This window comes from Notamacropus eugenii (assembly GCF_028372415.1).
Source record: "Notamacropus eugenii isolate mMacEug1 chromosome Y unlocalized genomic scaffold, mMacEug1.pri_v2 SUPER_Y_unloc_1, whole genome shotgun sequence".
NCBI classification, from domain to species: domain Eukaryota; kingdom Metazoa; phylum Chordata; class Mammalia; order Diprotodontia; family Macropodidae; genus Notamacropus; species Notamacropus eugenii.
Window position 1 is genome coordinate 218,367 of NW_027325109.1, and position 22,325 is coordinate 240,691.

At 37.9% G+C, this 22,325-nt stretch overlaps 1 protein-coding gene across 1 annotated transcript; it reads left to right on the plus strand.

Moving 5' to 3' along the window:
* The first annotated feature begins 193 nt into the window (after positions 1-193).
* On the plus strand, positions 194-1,341 carry LOC140516971 (probable RNA polymerase II nuclear localization protein SLC7A6OS). The gene is given in 2 exon segments (XM_072627823.1): positions 194-1,076; positions 1,079-1,341. Coding segments are annotated over 2 exon segments (1,146 nt in total).
* Positions 1,342-22,325: the final 20,984 nt, after the last annotated feature.

Sequence of the window (22,325 nt, forward strand, 5' to 3'; positions counted from 1 at the left end):
AGCACAAGGATCACCAAGTGCTTCTCCTGGAAACAGCCACTGGCAAGGGCAAGGACAAGCTCCAGGAGGCTCTCACTGCCTTAGCGAACAAAAGAGAGGAGTTTGAAAGGGCTTTGGGCCAAGTGAGAGAGAGACCCTCCTTCAGCGGGATGAGGACACTGAGAGGCATTCCATTCTTTCTGAATGTGGGAAAATGCTGCAGTTCCTAAAGGATGAAGAATATCCGTCTTTGCAAAGACTGAAGGAGGAATCCAGACACATTCATGTCAAGCTGAAGGAGAACAAGGCCAAGCTGCCCCAACAGATCTATAATCTGCCACGAATGGCTTTCGAAGTCGAGGAGAAGAGTGCGAAGACCAGGAAGGCGGGTGTGGCGCCCATGGTGCCTCAGGTGAGATGGAAGTGCGGCGCGAGTCCCAACGAGTCCCTGACGCTGGCGTGTAAACAACTACAGATGGGGGCTTTGGAAGAGGGGGCAGAGGTGGCGGAGCCAGGGTCCCTCGAGGAGAACATCTTGAAGTTGGTGACAAAGGGGCTCTCCCGGGATGACCCTGTTCAGAAGCATGCCAGAAAAGCCATGACCAGAGAGAAGGCCACCAGAGCCCTGACTCCTTCTCTGGAAAGCCATCCGAGAATGCGTTACGAACTCCTCACTGCAAAGCTGCTGACCTGGCAAGATGACCGCCATCGCCTGCTCTCCAAAAGCCAGGCCGCGTATGAACAGGGAGAAGCAACCTTGCCAGCTGTGGGCTCTGCTGGCAGGGCTGACACAGACAAGCCAGACTCTGAGGCTGCCACACAAACTTCACAGAGAGGAGGCCCTAAAAAATTTCAACTCTGTCATATCATTCATGATGATGCTGTTCAGATAGAGACCCTCTCCATTCCTGCTACCTGCCCTGAGAAATCTCATCCACATGTGATCATTTCTAGTTCAGTCAGGGTGATCCGGGAGCTACAGGTCGTCTGCAAGGATGGAAAAGGAACAGAGCACCAAGACAAGGAAGAAGAAGACTATGATTATGACCTAAAGGACGTGGAGACGTCTGCGCCAGGATTGACTGAAAATAAACTGCTGGACAGTCCTACAGTCAGGAGTGCAAGCTGGAAGCAGATGATCAAGCAGAGGAAATTGAAGAAGATGATGATGAAGAAGAAGATGAAAACAATGAGGAAGAAGGAAGCAATGACCGAGAGAGCAGTGGAGGGTCTGATGAAGAATATGGCAGTTTGACTGATGAGGAAAGAAGTGTCATTAGACCAAGGAAATGGAACAAATATCCTTGTGATGTGCTCCAAGAGTTTGACTATGACGGCTCCCAGGACTTTGATTCTGACTGAGGATCATTGAAGCATTTGACACTTACCTGGAATGACGGCTTTGGTGGCTCTGCCCATACACGTCAGCCTCTTGGCTGCTGCTGCTGTCCCTGCCTGTGCCCCTGCCTCTGCCGCAGAGTCTTGTCAATTACCTTGGAAGGGAAAAGGAGAAAAAATAAGCATGTGGGGATGTTCGGCTCTGTAGTCTAATTCTGGCCTCTAGACAATTTTCTGCTGCAGGGGAAAGGAATCAATAAATAAAATTTGTATCGATCAAATTAATAAAACAAATAAAAATAAAAATAAATAAATAAATAAAGTAAGAATTTTTTTTTAAATGATTAAATAGATATATAAACAAGTAAATAAAAAGCTTAAAGAAATCAGATCTCTGTTTCCTCTACTGGCAGTATCACCCACCGGTATCAGAGGAAAATCCTCTTTCTCCTGACACTGCCAGAAGGTCTATTTCCCACACTTTACTTTAGTCCTTTTTTGAATCTGAACGATTTTCCCCTCCCGTGGAAAGAATTGACTTTACGTTTTCAAATATACAGCATTCCTAAGATTGAATCTTAGTGAGAAAAGGGAAACTTTTGAAGCCAGTGAGATACTTAATTCCTGATTTTGGTAGCCACCTGCAGCTGGGCAAATGTATGTCAAGACTGAGAATACTTAGTGAATTTTTGGGTACACAGTTGCATAGAGGAAAGAAAAACTTGTTATTAGTGGGGTAGTATTGTTGGAAACATAACTGTATTAAACTTAAAAATATGATTTTCAGTATTTTTCGATAGCTGGATTCTGTAAAAGTAATTCCACCCATATGGGTAGACTGCAGTGGTGGTATCAAGAGCACCAGGTCTTATATTAGCATGGTTTCCAAATTTTCTCCTGAGGGGTTGAAGAAGTTGACAAATACACAAACTGTGAATTAGTGTAAATATTTTTTTCCATAGCCTCTCCATCATTGCCTATTTTCCTTTTTCTTTTATATTAGCCCATTTTATCAATGTGAAACAGTTACTACGTTGTTTTAACTTGCTTCTCTCTAATTATTATTAAGAGCATTTTTCCTTTGAAAACTGATAGCTTTGATTTCTTCAACTGATAACTGATATACGTATACTTGTTTTTTTTATCTAGTGAAGGAAAAAATGTTATTTTTTGTTGACTTCTTTCAGTACTTTCCACATTTGATAATTGAAGCTTTTATAAGAGAAACTTGTGATACAATACTTTTCCCATTTTATTGCTTTCAATTTTAAGTTCATTAGTTTGGCTTGTTTAATTTTATTCGTTTGACATAATAAAAATTACACACTTCACCTCCCTTAATACAATATATATCTTGTTACAGAAACTTCCCTTATCCATAGAACAGGCAAGTGCCGATTTTCATGCTCCTTTAATTTGCTTATGGTATAATCCTCTATGTGGAAAACATAATCCTATTTTTATTCTATGTTATTATGTGATATAACATGTTGGTCTGTGCCTACTTTCTGCCAAATTTCTTTCCAACCTTTTTTTTTTTTTAGCAATTCCTAAGCAGTTTATTGTTTTTTCAAACTTTGTGAAAGTATGGTTCAACCTGAGAAAGAGATATAAAAATGATGTTAACGAAGATTCCCTTACTGTGTATTTTGTTGCTGTACATTGAAAACTTCACAACGTCTCCATCTGACTTAGATTTAAAACACTATGCATTGCGTCCAACTATTGAGATGTGAGTATCTTGAGAGTATAGGATGTCTTCCCTTTCTATTCGTGTCCCAAATGCTCATCTTATAGTTTCGCAGAAAGCAAACATTTAATGATTATATTTTCATTAATTCATCTAAATTGATTGTAGAGTCTTAATATAATTTCTATGAACTTTTCTTGCCTTTTGTCAGCATACTGTGAATCTAGAAACTCTGAAGCCCTTCACAGCTTTAAACTGTGCGTCTTTTAAAGCTATGTTTATTCGCCCTCTTTAACCAATGACACTGACTAACTGGCTGATTCATAAAAAAGTCACTCTTCTTGTGGAATGATTACTGAGAACTGAAAAATCTATATATTATTGAAAAATAACAACAACAACAACAACAACAGTGAAAGTCACTCCATGCCTCAGCTCTAATCTTTCTCTCACCAATTCCTCCTTTAATCTGGACATTCTTCTTCTCCGCTCTGCATACTGACATCCCCTGTTTCCTCTGTGTTTCAACTAAAACTTTGTCTCCAGGGGCAGAGCCAAGATGGCCGAGTGAGAGCAACTACTCACCTAAGTTCTCAGACAAACTCCTTCACATACTTCTATAAAGAGAAGCTGACCAAATTTTGGAGGAGGGGAATCCAATTGGAGACACACTGTGGCAAATTCACAGTCAGGACAGACTAGAAGATGGAGAGGAAGGTTGTGTCCACGGGAGTGGAGGAGCACACAGGGTACAGCACAGCACGTCCCCATGGAGGGAGGGCTGAGCAGGAAGGTCTGGGCAGTCTGAGGCAGCGAGTGCACTGAGGAATCTTGAGCATATCAGCCCAGGAAAGGACTCTCACAGGAGCCACAGAGTCCCAGGTACCTGCAGCAGCTGGTCTTGAGACCAGCAGCCCACAGAATAAATGGCTGTAACTCACCTACTTGAACTTGTGTGAGCCACAATGGCGGAGCTATCTGTAAATGTTCTTTACCCCTCTCCCTCTTGACCTTGAAAGAAGCATAAAGTATTTCCCCAGAAAAATCCTAGATGAGTGGGATCAACAGAAGGGGCAAAAGTCTCGTAGCATGTGAGGTTAGGAAAACTGGTAAGGAGGATTCCTCTCTGCTGTGAAAGAAGAAAAACAGCGCAGGACCCAGAACTGTCCCAGACAGTCCCACCTCAGGGAAGCAGGAGGACAACCAGAGCCTCAGGGGGGTGGAGGCTTGCAACCACCAACAAAAGGACACTAGGAGTGCATCAGCACCCTAGGGAAAAGAGAAAGACACGAGGGCAGGCAGGATAACCAAACGCTGAGTTTATCTTTGCTCTAGCTCAGCAGAAGAGACCACCCCTGGCCAGACCACCTCTCCCCCACACTTAAGAAGCCATCTCCAGGGCAATTCTGGGGAAACACAAAAAGACTTCACCTGGCCTCTGCTTTCTCACACCAGCCAGCTAAGCACCAGCTTCTTTAACTTCTAGCTGAAAGAACCATAGGCCACAACACGCAAAGCCTCGTTATCATGAGTAAGAAGCAAAGCAGGAAAGAAAAGACCATAGAATCTTTCTATGGGGACAAGGACCAAAACCCAAATATCAAAGAAGTCAGCACTGAGACTGTACTCCCATATGAAAGTGCAGAAGGGACTAGGAACTGGTGGCAAGCACAAAGACCACTTTTGGAAGAGCTGAAAAAGGATTTTAAAAGTCAAACTAGAGAAAGAGAAGAAAAAATGGCCAAAGAATTTAAAAGTATGAAAAAAGAGTTCACTGAAGAGAACAGCTCCTTCAAAAGGAAAATTGAACAAATGGAATAGGAAGTACAAAAACTAACTGGAGAAAATAATTCCTTAAAAGGAATAATTGGACTGATGGAAAAGGAGATGCAAAATTTAACTGAAGAAAACAATTTGATAAAAATTACAATTGGGCACGTAGAAGATAATGATTCCATGAGATATCAAGAATCAGTCAAACAAAATCTAAAGAATGAAAAGATAGCAGAAAATGTAAAAGATCTAATTAGGAAAAACAACGAACCTGGAAAATAGATACAGGAGAGAAAATTTAAGAACTCTAGGTGTACCAGAAAGCCACGATGAAAAAAAGAGCCTGGACAATAACTTCTAAGAGATCATCAAGGAAATCTGCTCAGAATTTCTGAATGCAGAAGGGGAAATAGTCATCCAAAGAAAAATACCATCTCATAAAAAGAAATTGAACAAGCCATCAATGGAAAAATCTCCAGGGCCGGATGGATTTACAAATGAATTCTATCAAATATTTAAAGAACAGTTAATTCCAATATTATATATACTATTTGGGAAGATTGTGGAAGGAGTCCTCCCAAATTCTTTTTATGATACAAATATAGTTTTGATACATAAACCAGGAAGAGCTAAAACAGAGAAAGAAAGTTACAGACTAATTTCTCTAATGATTATAGGTGCAAAATTTTTAAATAAGACTTTAGCAAAAAGAATACAGCAACTTATCACTAGAAGAATACATTATGATCAGGTAGAATTTATTCCAGGAATGCAGCGTTGATTCAATATTAATAAAACTCTTAGCATTATTGATCATACCTACCACAAAACTAGCAGAAACCACATGATTATCTCAATAGATGCAGAAAAAGCTTTTGACAAAATACAACACCCATTCCTATTAAAAAACGCTGGATAGCATAGGACTAAATGGAACTTTCCATACAATAATAAGCAGTATCTACCTAAAACCGTCAGTAAGCATTATATGCAATAGAGATAAACAAGATGCGATATCAGTTAGTTCAAGGGTGAAACAAGGATGTCCATGATCACCACAATTATTCGATATGGTATTAGAAATGTTAGCCGTAGCAATGAGAGGAAAAAGAAATTGAAGGAATTAGAACAGGCAAAGAAGAAACTAAGTTATCGCTCTTTGCAGATGATATGATGATACACTTAAAGAATCCCAGAAAATCAAGTAAATAAACTATTTGAAATGATAAACAAATTTGGAAAAGTTGCAGGTTACAAAATAAACCCACACAAATTTTCTGCACTTCAATATATTACTAACAAAGCCCAACAGCAAGAGATAGAAAAAGAAATCCCATGTAAAGTTAGGGTAGACACTATAAAATATTCGGCAGTCTACCTGCCAAAACAAATCCAGGGACTATATGAGAACAATTCCAAAACACTTTTCACTCAAATGAAGTCAAATATAAGTTAAGTGGAAAAACATCAGCTGCTCGTGGGTAGGCTGAGTCAATATAATAAAAATGAAAATTCTATCTGAATTAATTTCCTTATTCAGTGCCATAACAATCAAACTACCAAATATTATTTTATAGAGCCAGAAAAAAATAGTATCAAAATTCATCAGGAAGATCAAAATATCCAGAATATCAAGGGAACTGATGAAAAGAAATGATAGGGAATGTGGCCCATCTCTATCAGATCTCAAATTGTATTATAAGGCAGCAGTTATCAAAGGTACTTCATACTAACTAAGAAACAGAAGGGAAGATCAGTGGAATAGGGTAGATGTTCAAGACACAATAGTCAATGAATATAGCAATGTACTCTTTGATATACCCAAGGACCCCAGCTTCTGGGATAAGAACTCACTGTTTGACAAAAATGGTAGGGAAAACAGGATAACAGTGTGGTAGAAACTAGGCATAGACTAATGCCTGACACCGTACACAAGAATAAAGTCCAAATGGGTACATGATCTAGGTATAAAGATTGATACTATAATCGAATTAGTAGAGCAAGGAATAGTGTGTTTATCAGATTTATGGAAAAGAGAATAATTTTTGACTATAGAAGAGACAGAAATACTAATGAAATGCAAAATGCATAATTTTGAATACATTAAACTGAAAAGGTTTTGCACTACAAAACCCAATGCAACCAAGATTAGAAGGGAAGCTGAAAACTGGGAAAGAATTTTGACAATGTGTGTCTGCAATAAAGGCCTCATTTCTAAAATATATAGAGAACTGAGTCAAATGTACAAGAATACATGTCATTCTCAAACTGATAAATGGCCAAAGTATATGAACAGGTAGTTTTCAGCTACGTATAATCATAGGAAAAAACACTCTAAGCCACTATTGGTTAGAGAGATGCCAATCAAAACAACCCTGAGATATCACATCACACCTATCAGATTGGCTAATATGACAAAACAGGAAGATGACAAATGGTGGAGAAGATGTGGGAGAGGTGGAACACCAATTCGTTGTTGGTGGAGCTGTGAGCTGATGTAAACATTGTGGAGAGCAATTTGGAACTATGCCCAAAGGTCTACAAAAATATGCATGCCCTCTGATGCAGCAATACCGCTTCTATGATTGCAACCCACAGAGACCATAAAAATGGGAAAGCATTCCACTTGTACAACAATATTTATAGCAGCTCTCTTTGTGGTGGCCAAAATCTGAAAATCAAGGGGATGCCCATCAATTAGGGTATGGCTGAATTAATTGTGGCATATGAATGTAATGTAATACTATTGTGCCATAAGAAATGATGAACAGGAAGACTTCAGAAAGGCCTGGAAAGATTTATATGAACTCATACTGAGTGAAAGGAGCCATACCAGAAGAACTCTGCACATAGCAATAACACCACAATGTAGAGGAATTTTTCTGGTAGACTTAGTACTTCATTGCAATGCAGGGACTTAAATAACTCCCAGTGATCTCTTAAGGCACAGTGCCTTCCACATCTAGGGAACGAACTAGGGAATTTGATCGCAGAATGAAGCAGATCATTTTCTTTCTTTATGTTTTAGGCTTTTTTTTAATGATTTCTCCCATTGGCTTTAATTCTTCTATGGAATATGACTAAGCTAAAAATATATTTAATAGAAAATTATGTGTAGAACCTACATAAAACTGTATGCTGTCTCAGGGATGGGGTGGGGAGGTAGAAGGATAGGAAGGGAGGGAAGGGAAAAATCTAAGATATATGGAAGTGATTGTAGAAAACTAAAAAAATGAAGATAAAATAAAAAAATAAAAAATTTGGAGGGAAGCAGAAAACTGGAAAAGAATGTTTGCAACTAGTGTGTGTGATAAAGGCTTCATTTCTAAAATATGTAGAGAACTGAATCAAATGCACAAGAATGCAAGTCGTTCCCCAATTGATAAATGGTCAAAGGATATGAACAGGCAGTTTTCAGAGGAAGAAATTAAAGCTATCTATAATCATATGAAAAAAATGCTCTAAATCACTATTGATTAGAGGAATGCAAATCAAAACAACTCTGAGGTACCACATCACACCTATCAAATTGGCCAACATGGCAAAACAGGAAGATGAGAAACGTTCAAGAAGATGTGGGAGAGTTGGAACACTAATTCCTTGTTGGTGGAGCTGAGCTGATGCAATAATTCTGACGAACAATTTGGAACTATGCCCAAAGGGCTACAAAAGTATGTGTACCTTTTGATCCAGTAATGTCGCTTCTGGGACTCTATCCCAAAGAGGTCAGAGAAATGGCAAAAGTTCCCACATGTACGAAAATATTTATAGTAGCTCTCTTTGTGATGGCCAAAAACTGGAAATCAAGGGGATGCCCATAAATTATGGAATGGCTGAACAAATTGTGGTATATGAATATAATGGAATACTATTGTGCTATGAGAAACGATGAACAGAAAGACTTCGGAGATGCCTGGAAAGACTTTCACGAAGTGATGCCGAGTGAAAGGCACAGAACTAGGTGAAATTTGTACACCGCAGCAACCACAGTGTGCGAGAAATTTTTCTTGTAGGCTTAGTACTTCTTTGAAACGCATGGACTTAAAAAAATTTTCAATGGCCTTTTTGGGGAAAACACCTTCCACATCTAGACAAAGAACTATGGAATTGGTTTGCAGACAGAAACAGACTATTTTCTTTTGTATTATGTTATTTTTTGTTTTGTTTTATAATTTCCCCCATTCATTGTAATTCTTCTACGCAACGTGCATTTAGTAGGAATTTGTTTTCTTTACAAAGTAAATAAATACATCTCTATCTCCTATAAGAAGCCTTCTTTAACTTCTATTAATTCAAGTGTACTCACTCTGATAATTAAGTCCCATTTATCATATATTTAGAGTGATCTGTACATATTATTCCATAGTAGCTTCTATTTTTTAAATTTATTTTTATTTTTTTAAATTTTTTTCCCCTTGTTTAAGCACAGAACTTAGCTGAGTGCTTGACACATCATAGTGGGTGTTTATTAAACATTTATTCATCATTTGTTGACTTAATGTGGATTTCTAAATACATGTATGCCTTTGATTTCTCTTTGAGTGATTCTAGATCCTAGTGCTTACCAGAAGCAATCTACTTCTCATTCACTTTCATCATGACTTTCATGAATACTTAAATATGGTACAATGCTGAGCTCAATATTTCTATGCATATACCATAGATCCTAATCCAGTGGTTGAACTTAAGAATAATTGCTAGGAGAATGTGTAGATGACGATGATAATGATGATTGCAAACCCAAGTAAAGTGGGATTTTTTGTTGTTTTCTTTCCGGAATTGTTTCCTGGGCTCATTGAAAACTTCCGAATAATTGTTCTCCTTTGAAATCGGGTTGTTCACAGCTGTGATGAGTCATGTTGGTTTCATGCCTACTGACTCTGAGCCAATCAGGAGCTAACTCTTAGTTATATATTGTGGGAGGTTGACATTTTGCTTTGGGGGTTTGCTGAGGAGAAGGAACTTTTGATTGCTTGGATAGGATTCTGAGTAGCTATTTCTTAAGAGCCACTCGACTACTCAGAAATTTGTGTTCTTTCAGTCTGGTCGTATAACTAGGAGGTTGTATTACTTTTTTCAGAAAATACGATTTCTGTCTGTTGAATTTTGTGCTAATTTCTCTGATTGCATTTACTTTCTTCTAATGATGGTAAGATTGTTGATCCCTTAAAAGGTGCATTCCTTTTTCAAAAGAGATCAAAGAACTTGTGCTAGAAAGCCATTCTGGGTGTGCTAGGGCATTTGATAATACTGCAATGACGATGAAAATCATGAAGAGGATTGTTGGTGTGTTTGTCCTATCATACCATTGAAGATCATGTCATCAGAGTAATGCTTATATGACTTGCACTTTACTTTGTTTTGAGTGAGAGATGGCTGTGCAAGGTCACCAGCCTCACTTTCTCCTCCAGATCCATCTGGACCTAGTGATCAGATATTCATCAGCATGGTTGGAGATGGCCCAGGATGAGAACTAAGGACTATTTAGATTCTCACTTAGGGTGAGGTAATGCCCATTCAGTGAATAGGCCTGCTTAGGAAGTTGTCAGGAGGATGGCGGCTTTAATGAGCCAAAGAAAAAATAACTAAATCGAGCTTGAAGGGAAACAGCAACAGTTTCTATTGAAGGTCACTCTTAAGCTAGCGGGGTCCAGAGTATAGCCTTTAAGAGGAGCTTGAGCAGGGGAGGGGGAGGCTAATGTTGTCCAATCTATGGGCTTCAGAGTTCAGTAGGTTTAAGGTTTGGGGAAAAAAATCAAATAAGAGAAGTAGAGAAAAATTGGGAAGGGAAATGAGAGTGATGAAAGAAAATAATGAAAATAGAGGAGTCAAATGCTTGCTAAAAAGTGTTGAAGAAAACAACACCACAAAAACAGACTAATCACGGAAGAATTTAAAAGGAAAATTGGGCTAATAGAAAAAGAAACACAAAACTTAACTGGGAAAACTGGACACAGAAAAGGAAGTACAAAACCTACATGGAGAAAATAACTCCTTAAAAGGAACAATAGGACAGATGAAAAAGGAGATGCAAAAGTTAACTGAAGAAAGCAATTTGATAAACAGAATCAGGCAAGTAAAAGCTAATGACTCCTATGAAACATCACTAATCAGTCAAACAGAATGTAAAGAATAAAAAAATACAAGAAAATGTAAAATATCTCATCGGAAAAAGAAGTGACCCGGAAAATAGTCCCAGGAGAGAAAATCTAAGAATTATTGGTCTAGCAGGAAGCCATTATGCAAAAACAAAAGCCTGGACAATATCTTCCAAGAAATCATCATGAAAAACTTCCCAGCAGTCCTAGATTCAGAGGGCCAAATGGTCATTGAAAGAATCCACCGTTCATCTCCTGCAAGGGATCGCAAGTTGAAAACACCAAGGAATGTCGTTGCCAAATTCCAGAACTATCAAGTGAAGGAGAAAATACCAACAAGCAGCCAGAAAGAAACAATTCAAATATCGAGGAGCTACAGTCAGGATCACACAGGACCTTGCAGCTTCTGTATTAAAAAAGGATTGTAATATGATATTCCGTAAGGCAAAGGAGCTGTGACTACAACAAAGCAAAAATGAGGTAATATTTCAGGCAAGGGATTTCCACACATTCCCGATGAAAAGACTAGAGCTGAATAGAAACTTCGATCTTCAAACACAAATCTCAAGAGAAGCATAAAAAAAAATGAAAAGAGAGGAAAAAAAACTTGTTATGAAATATTGACAAACTCTTTACATCCTTACAGGGGAAAGATAATATTTGTTAATCTTGGAAAATGTATATTTGTTATAACGTGCATTCTTCCTTCTTTGCGGAAGAGGACTGTGCCATCAGAGAAATGATGACATGACTTGTGTGGAGGGCTGACTTTTTATGATATATAAAAGCGATGTACAGACATAGAGGGAGTGGGTTTAAAGTAAATGATTTCATGATCACAAAGTGATTTAAGGGTGGGAAGGGATTGGAATGGGAGATATGAAAAGGAGGAGGCAGAAAAAGGTTATTACCTCACAGGAAGAGTCACAAAAATATATTATAGTAGAGGGAAAGAATAGAGGCAGATGAGCATTGTTTGAGATTTACTCTCATCAGATTTGGTTCTAGGAGGGATCAACAAACTCACTGAAGTATAGAAATCTAACTAGCTCCATAAGCAGTAGGAGGGGACGGGAGAAAGAAAAGGGAGGGGAGGCTAAAAGGAAGGGAAGAAGTAGTAAGGGCAAAGAGGAGTAAAACTGATGGGGCTTGGAAAAGGGAGGAAATGTTGAGGGAGGTCGTGGTCAAAAATTAAAATTCTTTTGGGGAGGGGAAGGTAAAAGGGAGAATTAAACACATGAAAGGGGGAAAGAAGATGGAGGGAAAGACATAGATAGTAATCATAACTGTCAATGTGAATGGGATGAACTATGCCATAAAATGGAGACGGATAGCAGAATGGATTAAAAACCATAATCTAATAATATGTTCTTTACAAGAAACATATTTGAAATGGGGGCATACACACAGGGTAAAAGTAAAAGGTTGGAGCAGAATATATTGTGCTTCACCTGATGTAGAAAAAGCAAGAATAGCACAAAGCACTGCTCATCACAAAGCAAAAGCAGAAATAGATCTAATCAAAAGACAAAAGGGAGGAAGCCATATCCCGCTAAAAGGCACCATAGACAACAAAACAGTTTCATGACTAAACATATATGTTACAAGTGGTATGGCATCCAGATTCCTAGAGGAGAAGTTAAGGGCGATGCAGGAAGAAATAGAGAGCAAAACTATACTAGTGGGGTACCTTAACCTCCCCCTCTCTGAAGCTGATAAACCTAACCTCAAAATAGACACCCATATAAGACTGCACAATGTCTAAGGGAGGGAGTGAAAAAGGAGGGGGTGTAAGAGGGGGAGGAAGGGGAAAAACATCTGTGATGTATGGAAATTTTTGCAGAACACTGAAAAGAAATAAAAATAATTTCGAAAAACGAAACAATTCAAGTAGTGTGGAAATGCAATCAGGATACCAAAAGATCTACCAGCTTCTACGTTAAGGGATCAGAGAACGTCAAATATCATATTCCAGAGATCAAATGAGTTAGGATTAAAACCAAGAATCACCTACCGACCAAAACTGAGTATCCTCCTTCAGGGAAAAACATGGCCATTCAATGAAATAGTGAACTTTAGAGTATACTTGATGAAAGAATAGAGATGAATAGAAGATTATACTTCCAAACACCAGATTCAAGAGAAGCATGAAAAGAAGGGGCAAGCTTGATCATGACGAGGCGTAAGAATATGCTGATGAAAAATGTGTTGGTGAAGAGATCCAAAAGCATGTCTTATATGAAGAAGGATTGAAAGAACTGTGAATGTTTGTCATCAAACTGATAAGTCTTTTGGAAAGGGAGAGGGACAACAGGGAATGATTATCTTCAAACATTTAAGAGGTTTCTTGTAGACAAAGAAAGAGATTATTCTGCTTGACCCTGGAGGGCAGAAAGAGGAGAATTGGATGAAGTTGAGGAAAGGTCAAGTATTATCAGTTAAATGTAAGGACAAACTTCCTAACGATGAAAGCTGTCTAAAAGTCCGTGAGTAGCCCCCAAAGGTGATGAGTTTTGAGGCACAGAGCGTCTTCAAGAGAAACCTGGATAACCATTTAAAATTCATAATGTAGAGGAGCCAAGATGGTGGGGTAGAAAGATACACATATGCTAGCTCCAAAACCCACAGACCATAAAATATCTGTAAAAAAGAACTCCCAACAAATTCTGGAGCAGCAGAAGCTACAGAACAATGGAGCAGACGAGATTTCTGATCCAGAGAGACCTGAAAACCTGACACGAAAGGTCCATCGAGCACCTGACCTGGAGCTGAGCCCAGCCTTGCCTTGCCCGCGCGGCACCAAGAGGAGCAGATCCCAGCAGGCTTCAGGGACAGAATCTCCAGCAGCCGCACAGATCCCTCCACCCACAGGTGACAAAGGTTGGTGAGAGAGACTTTTGGGGGTGGCGAGAGGGGAGTGGGGTGTCCCCATAACTCAGGCTCCCTCGGGAGGCAGCAGAGGGGGTGGCAGCAGAAGGGGCGGCAGCGGAGAAGGCCTCCCCAAGCAGGCAGGAGCCCGGATGCATTGTTGAAGGTCTCCACATAAACCCGCTGAGGGAACTGAGCCCTGTGTGTCGGCCCTGCCCCAAACTGAGCACCTGAACTTAATCTCACACTGAATAGTAGCCCTGCCCCCTCCCAAAGTCCTGAGGCTGGAAAGCAGCATTTGAATCTCAGACCCCAAGTGCTGGCTGGGTGGATCTGGAGGCGTGGTGGGTGTGGAAAGAAAACTCAGAAGTCAAGTCACTGGCTGGGAAAATGACCAGAAAAGGGGAAAAAAAATAAGACTAGAGAAGGTTACTTTCTTGGTGAAAAAATAATTCCTACCTTCCTTTCAGATGAGGTAGAACAATGCTTACCATCAGGGAAAGACACAGAAGTCAAGGCTTCTGTATCCCACACATCCAAAATAAATGTACCATAGGCTCAGGCCAAGGAAGAGCTCAAAAAGGCTTTTCAAAATCAAGTAATAGAGGTGGAGGAAAAACTGGGAAGAGAAATGAGAGAGATGAAAGAAAAGCATGAAAAGCAGGTCAACACCTTGCTAAAGGAGACCCAAAAAATGCTGAAGAAAATAACACCTTGAAAAATAGGTTAACTCAATTGGAAAAAGAGGTTCAAAAACCCAATGAGCAGAAGAATGCTTTAAAAAGCAGAATTAACCAAATGGAAAAGAAGGTTCAAAAGCTCACTGAAGAAAATAATTCTTTCAAAATTGGAATGGAACACATGGAGGCTAATGACTTTATGGGAAACCAAGAAATCACAAAACAAAACCACAAAAATGAAAAAATGGAAGATAATGTGAAATATCTCAATGGAAAAACAACTGACCTGTAAAATACATCCAGGAGAGACAATTTAAAAATTATGGGACTACCTGAAAGCCATGATCAGAAAAGGATCCTAGACATCATCTTTCATGAAATTATCAAGGAAAACTGCCCTAATATTCTAGAACCAGAGGGCATAATAAGTATTCAAGGAATCCACCGATCACCGCCTGAAAGAGATCCAAAAAGAGAAATTCCTAGGGACACTGTGGCCAAATTCCAGAGTTCCCTGGTCAAGGAGAAAATATTGCAAGCAGCTAGAAAGAAACAATTCAAGTATTGTGGAAATACAATCAGGATAACACAAGACCTAGCAGCTTCTACATTAAGGGAATGAAGGGAGTGGAATAGGATATTCCAGAAGTCAAAGGAACTAGGACTAAAACCAAGAATCACCTACCCAGCAAAACTGAGTGTAATACTTCAGGGGAAATAATGGTCTTTCAATGAAATAGAGGACTTTCATGAATTCTTGATGAAAAGACCAGAGCTGAAAAGAAAATGTGACTTTCAAACACAAGAATGAAGAGAAGCATGAAAAGGTAAACAGCAAAGAGAAGTCATAAGGGACTTACTAAAGTTGAACTGTTTACATTCCTACATGGAAAGAAAATATGTGCAACTCTTGAAACTTTTCAGTATCTGGGTATTGGGTGGGATTACACACACACACACACACACACACAGAGCACAGAGTGAATTGAAGAGGACGGGATCATACCTTAAAAAAATGAAATTAAGCAGTGAGAGAGAAATATATTAGGAGGGGAAAGGGAGAAATGGAATTGGGCAAATTATCTCTCATAAAAGAGGCAAGAAAAAGACTTTTTAGTGGAGGGAAAAAGAAGAGAGGCGAGAGAAAAACATGAAGTTTACTCTCATCACATTCCACTAAAGGAAGGAATAAAATACACACTCATTTTGGTATGAAAACCTATCTTACAATACAGGAAAGTGGGGGAGAAGGGGATAAGCAGGGTGGGGGGAGGATGGAAGGGAGGGCAATGGGAGGAGGGAGCAATTTGAAATCAACACTCTTGGGGAGGGACAGGATCAAAAGAGAGAAGAGAAGCAAGGTGGGGCAAGATAGGATGGAGGGATATATAGTTAGTCTTACACAACACGACTATTGTGGAAGTCATTTGCAAAACTACACAGATATGGCCTATATGGACTTGCTTGCCTTCCAAAGGGAATGGGTGGGGAGGGAGGGATGAAGAGAAGTTGGAACTCAAAGTTTTAGGAACAACTGTCGAGTACTGTTCTTGCTACTAGGAAATAAGAAATACAGGTAAAGGGGTATAGAACGTTATGTGGACCTACAGGACAAAAGAGAAGATGGGGACAAGGGAAGGGAGGGATGATAGAAGAGAGGGCAGATTGGTGATAGGCGCAATTAGAATGCTCGGTGTTTTGGGGGCGGGGGGAGGGACAAATGGGGAGAAAATTTGGAACCTAAAATTTTGTGAAAATGAATGTTAAAACTTAAATAAATTAATTTTAAAAAATTAAATTCATAATATAGTAGAGAGGATTTCTATTTAGGTACAGATTGGATTAAATCACCTCTGACTTTCCTCAGATTCTAACATTTTATGAAATGGAGACCAGATGAGGACTTGTCAGGGATAATAGAGATGCTTTTCTTGCTTAAAGTAGGGATTAGAGCAGACGATCCTTCAAACTCCTTCTAGGTAAAAGATTCCATGTAATGAGCCCTTGACTTAGAGATAGGCTCTGCCACTAACTAGCTATGAAACCTTCAGCAAGATCCTCTATGAGGTCCAGTTTCCTCTTTAGTAAAACGAAGAGGCCCAAATGATCAAAGAAAGAGCAAAAGAAATTAGATTGTTCAAAAATGTATAGTGGCTCATTTTGTGGAGGCAAAGAATTAGAAACTAATGAAGTACTAATTAATTTATGAATAGCTAAGTAGTTGTAATATGTAAATATAATGGGATACCATTTTGCTATAAAAAATGAATAGGAAATGGTTCAGAAAAAACTGGGAAGGCTGATATGAAACGATTCAGAAGGAAATGAATAGAATAGGAAAAGAGTTTATCCCCAAAGAGTCAAGTTATAAAATTTGACTGTACCTGAACCAGATGAAAATATTATTGGCAAATGTTTAACATAATAAATTTTGAAATGCAACATGTTTTTTGTTGCTCAGTTATTTCCAACTACTGTGACCTCAAACTGTCCCTAGCTGAATGAGAACTATGAATTTTAGATGTAGGTGAGTAGTTAAGTTCGCTTTACTTATACTAACTCCAAAGATTACTTTTTGAACATTTTTTTTTTTGCTTCTCATCAGAGTTATATTTCTATATACAAAATATAAATTGTTGCTGATGAGTCATTTCAAGTGTATCTGACGCCCATTTGGTGTTTTCTTGGCAAATTACTGAAGTGTTTGGCCATTTCCTTCTCCACCTCATTTTACAGATGAGGAAACTGTGGCAAAAAGTATGAAGGGACTTGCACCTGCTCACATACCTATTAAGTTTCTGAGGCCAGATTTGAACTCAAGTCTTCCTGACTCCAAGCCTGACTGTCTAGCTGCCCCACACTAAAGTAAAGATAATGTTAATTTGTGGTTTTCTAAGTCAATAGGCAGCCTTATAGTTATGTTTATATTTGTTTGGCACCACTGAATTATCAAAAAAAAATTGTTAAAACAAGGCAAACAAACAACAACAAAATTTGTGACACAATATTTTTGCCATCACATTGTTTGCCATTTTATTTTTAATCCATTGGTTTTGTTTAAAACTTTTTAAATTTAGTATAGTCAAAATTGCATATTTGACCTCTCATTAAGCTATCTCTCATTTGGTCAAAAAATATTCCCTTATCCATAGAACCTAACAAGTAACTTTTTTATGCTCCCTTAATTTCTTTATACTTTATGTCTACAACATAAACCGATTTTTACTTTATATTAGCATGTTGTATGAAATGCTGCTCTATGCTTACTTTCTGTCAAACTGCTTCCCAGCTTTTTAAGCAATTTTTTTAAAATGGTAAGTTACTATCCCCAAAACTTTTAAGTTAGTATTTATCAAACACTAGATTACTACTGTCATTTACTACTGTACATTGTGTACCTCATTTATCTCCCTGATCCAACACTTTATTTCTTAGCTTGTAGTAGACTGTTTTGATGATTACTGCTTTGTACAATAGTATCAAATCTTGTATTTCTAGGTTACCATTCTTAATTTTTTTTCATTCAATTGCTATGTTTAAGGATTTGTTCCTCTAGAAGAATTTTATTTGTTTTTTTTTTATTTTACTATATGAAATACTTGTTTGGTATTTTGACTGATCAAGGAACTGATCTTTTCAAATTTTTATATATTGCTATGTTTTTTCTTAGTAACATGGCTCTTCTTACATCTGAGTTATTAGTATTTTTATAATTGTTTAAAACTATACTTGTATAAAAATCTCAACTTTTTTGTGGGTAGCTTGCTGGTGCACCCTACAGAATGCTTGATCTGAAGTTCAAATCTGGTCTCAGATACTTAATATGTATGAGAACATGGACAAATCACTTAATCGTGTTAATTTCAGTTTCCTCATCTGTAAAAGAGATGAAGAAAAACAAATGACAAACTACTTTGTCGGAAAAAACCAAATGGAGTCACAAAAAGTTGAACATGTGTAAACATCAACAATAAACACTTTTAAGTGCCAATATTTTATAGGTGACATTGTAGGCCTTTGAACTGTGGAACATAAAAGTGTCAGAAAAACTAAAAAAATAATTTTAGAAGCAGTCTACTCTATTTTTTTAAACATTTATAATTTTATGATCAATTAGTATAATTTACTGAATAGAAGTCTGGCTTAGCAGAGTGAGAATTGGAACAGATAGATTGAGTGAAGAATCACTGAGATATTTTTAAGTCACATGAGTTCAGCCATTTTTAGTCATATCTGAGTTTTCATGCGACCACATAGTTATGTCTTTTGGTTCGTTTTTGGCACAGACACTGAAATACTTTACTATTTCCTCCTACAGCTAACTTTGAAGGTGAGGAATCTGATACAAGTAAGTTAAGTGAATTGCCCACTGTCACACAATTAGTGTCAGAGACCAGATTTGAACTAAGAAAATGAGTCTTCCATACTCCAGGACCAGCATTCTATGTCCTGTGCAACTAGATATCAAGTCAGTACTCTTAAATTACGGTCAGGCAAGAGTTGATGCATGACTCAGACAATAAAATAAAGTAACAGAAATTGCTATTCTGTCTGAAAAGTAGTTTTCTCACTGATCTCAAATACTTGTATGTAGGGAATCTCAAGAAAACAATACTGTGTTCGTCTGATCAATGTTCTTGATCAACCATCAGTGTTCTTGGTTAATATGTGCATGGTGTTAGATCCATAATTTTCCTTTTGTCATTTAAGGATATTGTTCCTTCTCAGAGTTATGCATGTGTTGATTATTCTCAGTAGAACACCAGTTTCTTCAGGGCAAGGACAATTTTGCAATTACCTCCTAATTCTCAGTGCCTGTTCCAGTTCCCAGCATAGCAGATATTTAGTATGTGGCTCTTAGATGACGATGAATTGGAAGAAATCATCAGGAAGGAGACAGGACACATGATTTAGAACCTCAAAAAATAAAAAAAAAAAGGAACGGCAGAAGTCACGGATGGAAGCTACCAAAAGGCATTAGTTACGTCTTATGTATTGATAATCTTTGTTTTCCCTAAAGGACCAAAATTAAACACAGTTTTATGACTTTTGCTTGTTTCTTCCTGATTCTAATTATTTTAAAAAATCATGTTTAAAATGAAGAGTTTCTTTGTTTTACTAACAAATTAATTTATTTCCAAACATAGTGTCCTCATACATATTGAAACATTAAATCCGTGAGGCCTGATTGTATGATAGCAAAATAATTGTGTCTTCTGACTTATGGTATTGGTAAGCATTTAGATTTGATAATGATTTAAATGCTAGCAAAGTACTCCCTACAATTCTGCAGAGAAATATGTTTAACAACCTTTTCCTCATTGTAGGTTTGAGCAATGAATTAATACTCACCAATACATAGATGCCTAACAATTCCCTTTAAGGAAAAACAAATATGCAGTCCACCCAGACCCTTCCAACAGTAATAACAATAGCTTCTTTTTCCAATTTGTAAATACTTTACTTTAAAAATTACTGCAATTTGATTCAAAGTGAAGGCATTGTGCATATGGAACGGTTTCATTGGTGCCTAATACAACCTTTTTGAAGTGATTACTGTTCAGTCTAATGGTGTCATCAGTTGATCATTGTAGTATTGTGATCACCAGCCACAGTCACATTCCAAGCATGTCCAGTCTACCCATCCTTGTTCAATCCCTCTTCAGGGAACATGCAGCACATTTAGAAAAAAATATCAGCCTCTCTTTATTTTAATTGTTTATTATTTATGTTTAGAAGTGAAAGACAATCAAAAGATGGGTGTTTCATTACGGATAGAAGGCTGGCCTTAGAATAGTGAAGGTAAAAGCTCAAGTCCTGGCTCTACCACACAAAACCGCATTCTTTTTCTTCATTCTTTTCTTTCTTTCTTCATTATTTTATTCATTTGTGTTTGTGTATGTACCATGCCTGTCACAGTGGAAATGACAAAATTCTTTGTTCCTGTTAATTGCTTGTTTGACAACCATACCCATAGTAAGTACTTCATTTTGTTCTCTTCTATTTTTGTTTCTTTATGTGCCATTTATATTTTGGTCATAAATCCATTCTGCATTTCTTATGGAATAAAGTTAATGATGATTATAACAAAAGTAAAAATATCATTTTAAATATGTATTCTGTGATTAGAAATTTATTAAGAACTTTACACTTTTTTCTCATTGATATTTATAACAATTCTGGTAGGTAGTTTCTATAATTGCCCTCATTCTACGCATAAGTAAACTAAGGTAGTGGTTAGAAGACGTGCCCAGGGTGACACATCTTTTAAAAATTTCTGGCTGAACTTTAGCTCCCTGAATTTTAACTTGTGACTCCCTGGACTGGGGCTCTTTCTTCTGTGTCACCTAACCATCATTCTAAAAAAGTGTTAATCTACCCTTAATTTCTTCCAACCTCCTTTAATGTGTTTCTTTTTTTAAAAAAAATGACCTCTTATCAAAGAAATTCTTGTTTTTTACTTTATTGAATAGTAGGCTATCTAGATCAATTCTTCTAGATTATTGCTTATGCAGCTTTTAAAAATGATTTTTGGTATTCTTTAACCAGTAATGAATGATGTTGATCATTTTGAATTTTTGGACAAAGGGAGAGTTATTCACATGACCCTTCCTCTTCCCCTTCCATGGCAGCATTGGCAACATTCCAGGAACACAGGCACTCCTGATCACACATGCTAATAAAAATAGTGGAGGAAATAATCCACTTAAAAAGGGAATGCATAGTAGATTATAGATGTGATCTATTGACTGATCATTGCTTCCTCAATTATGCCATGCTCTTGTAAAAGAAGGTTGGTATTAGAACACCAGTAATACCTGTCTGGGGAAAAAAAGTGGAAGCATGGACATGAATGTTTTTTGCTACCCAGATTTTTCATGTTGTTTATTAGTTTTTTTTAAAAATGGTTCACATATTACAAAAAACAAAAACAAAATAGCCCTTGTCAATTTTACTAATTCAAACTTATTTTGAAACAATTGATCCTGAAGAGGGAAGGGCCAAGATGACTGAGTTAAAACATGGACTTTCTAGAGCTCCTCTCCTAAATCCAGGAAAATAACTGTAAAGAAAGGCTTTGGAAAAATAATGGAGCTGCAGGACCTAGATAATGAAGGAGTGAATCAAATATCCAGGCCATGACAGCCTGGAAATTTGAGGAGAAGCATCTATCACCCTGGGGTGGGAGCAGAGCCCTGCACAGGGTGAGCCCTGCTTGCACAGCTGGCACCTAAACAGGCCTTTTGGGGACTGAATCTCTGATACCTATGGTAGTGTCAAGACTTCAAAATCCCAAAATACCAAGGAAAAATTGAAGTCAATGGGAAAAAAAAAACTATGGGACCTGTGTGAGAGATCAGAGTGGTCTGACCCAGTCCCAGGCCCGCAGAGGGGTATAGGAGCCAGCAGGAACCTTAGTAGTAGGTCCAGAGGCAGCTGCTACTTTTGGAGCTCAAAACTCACAGATTGTGTGGCTTTTGAGCAGCTGGCATTACAACCCCCACCCCAAATGGAAGCAGAGAACTACCTTGACAAAGGCCTCAAAAGTCAAGTAAATAATTGGGGAAATGAGCAAAAAACCCCAACAGATTCAGACTACAGAATCTTACTTTGGTGACAAGGAAGTCCAAAATATACAAACAGAAGACAACACATACAAAGCTTGAACGTGAAAAGCCTCCAAGAAAATATGAATTGATCTCATGCCATGGAAGAGCCCAAAAAAGATTTCTGAATATCAAGTGAGAGAAGTAGAGCAAAAATTGAGAATATGAGAGTGTTGTAGGAAAATCATGAAAAACAAGTTAACTGTCCAGTAGAAGTGAATGAGAGAGAACCTCAGAACCCCAGGTAACTGCATCACCCACTCCTAATGCTACGACCCCACAGATAAAATGT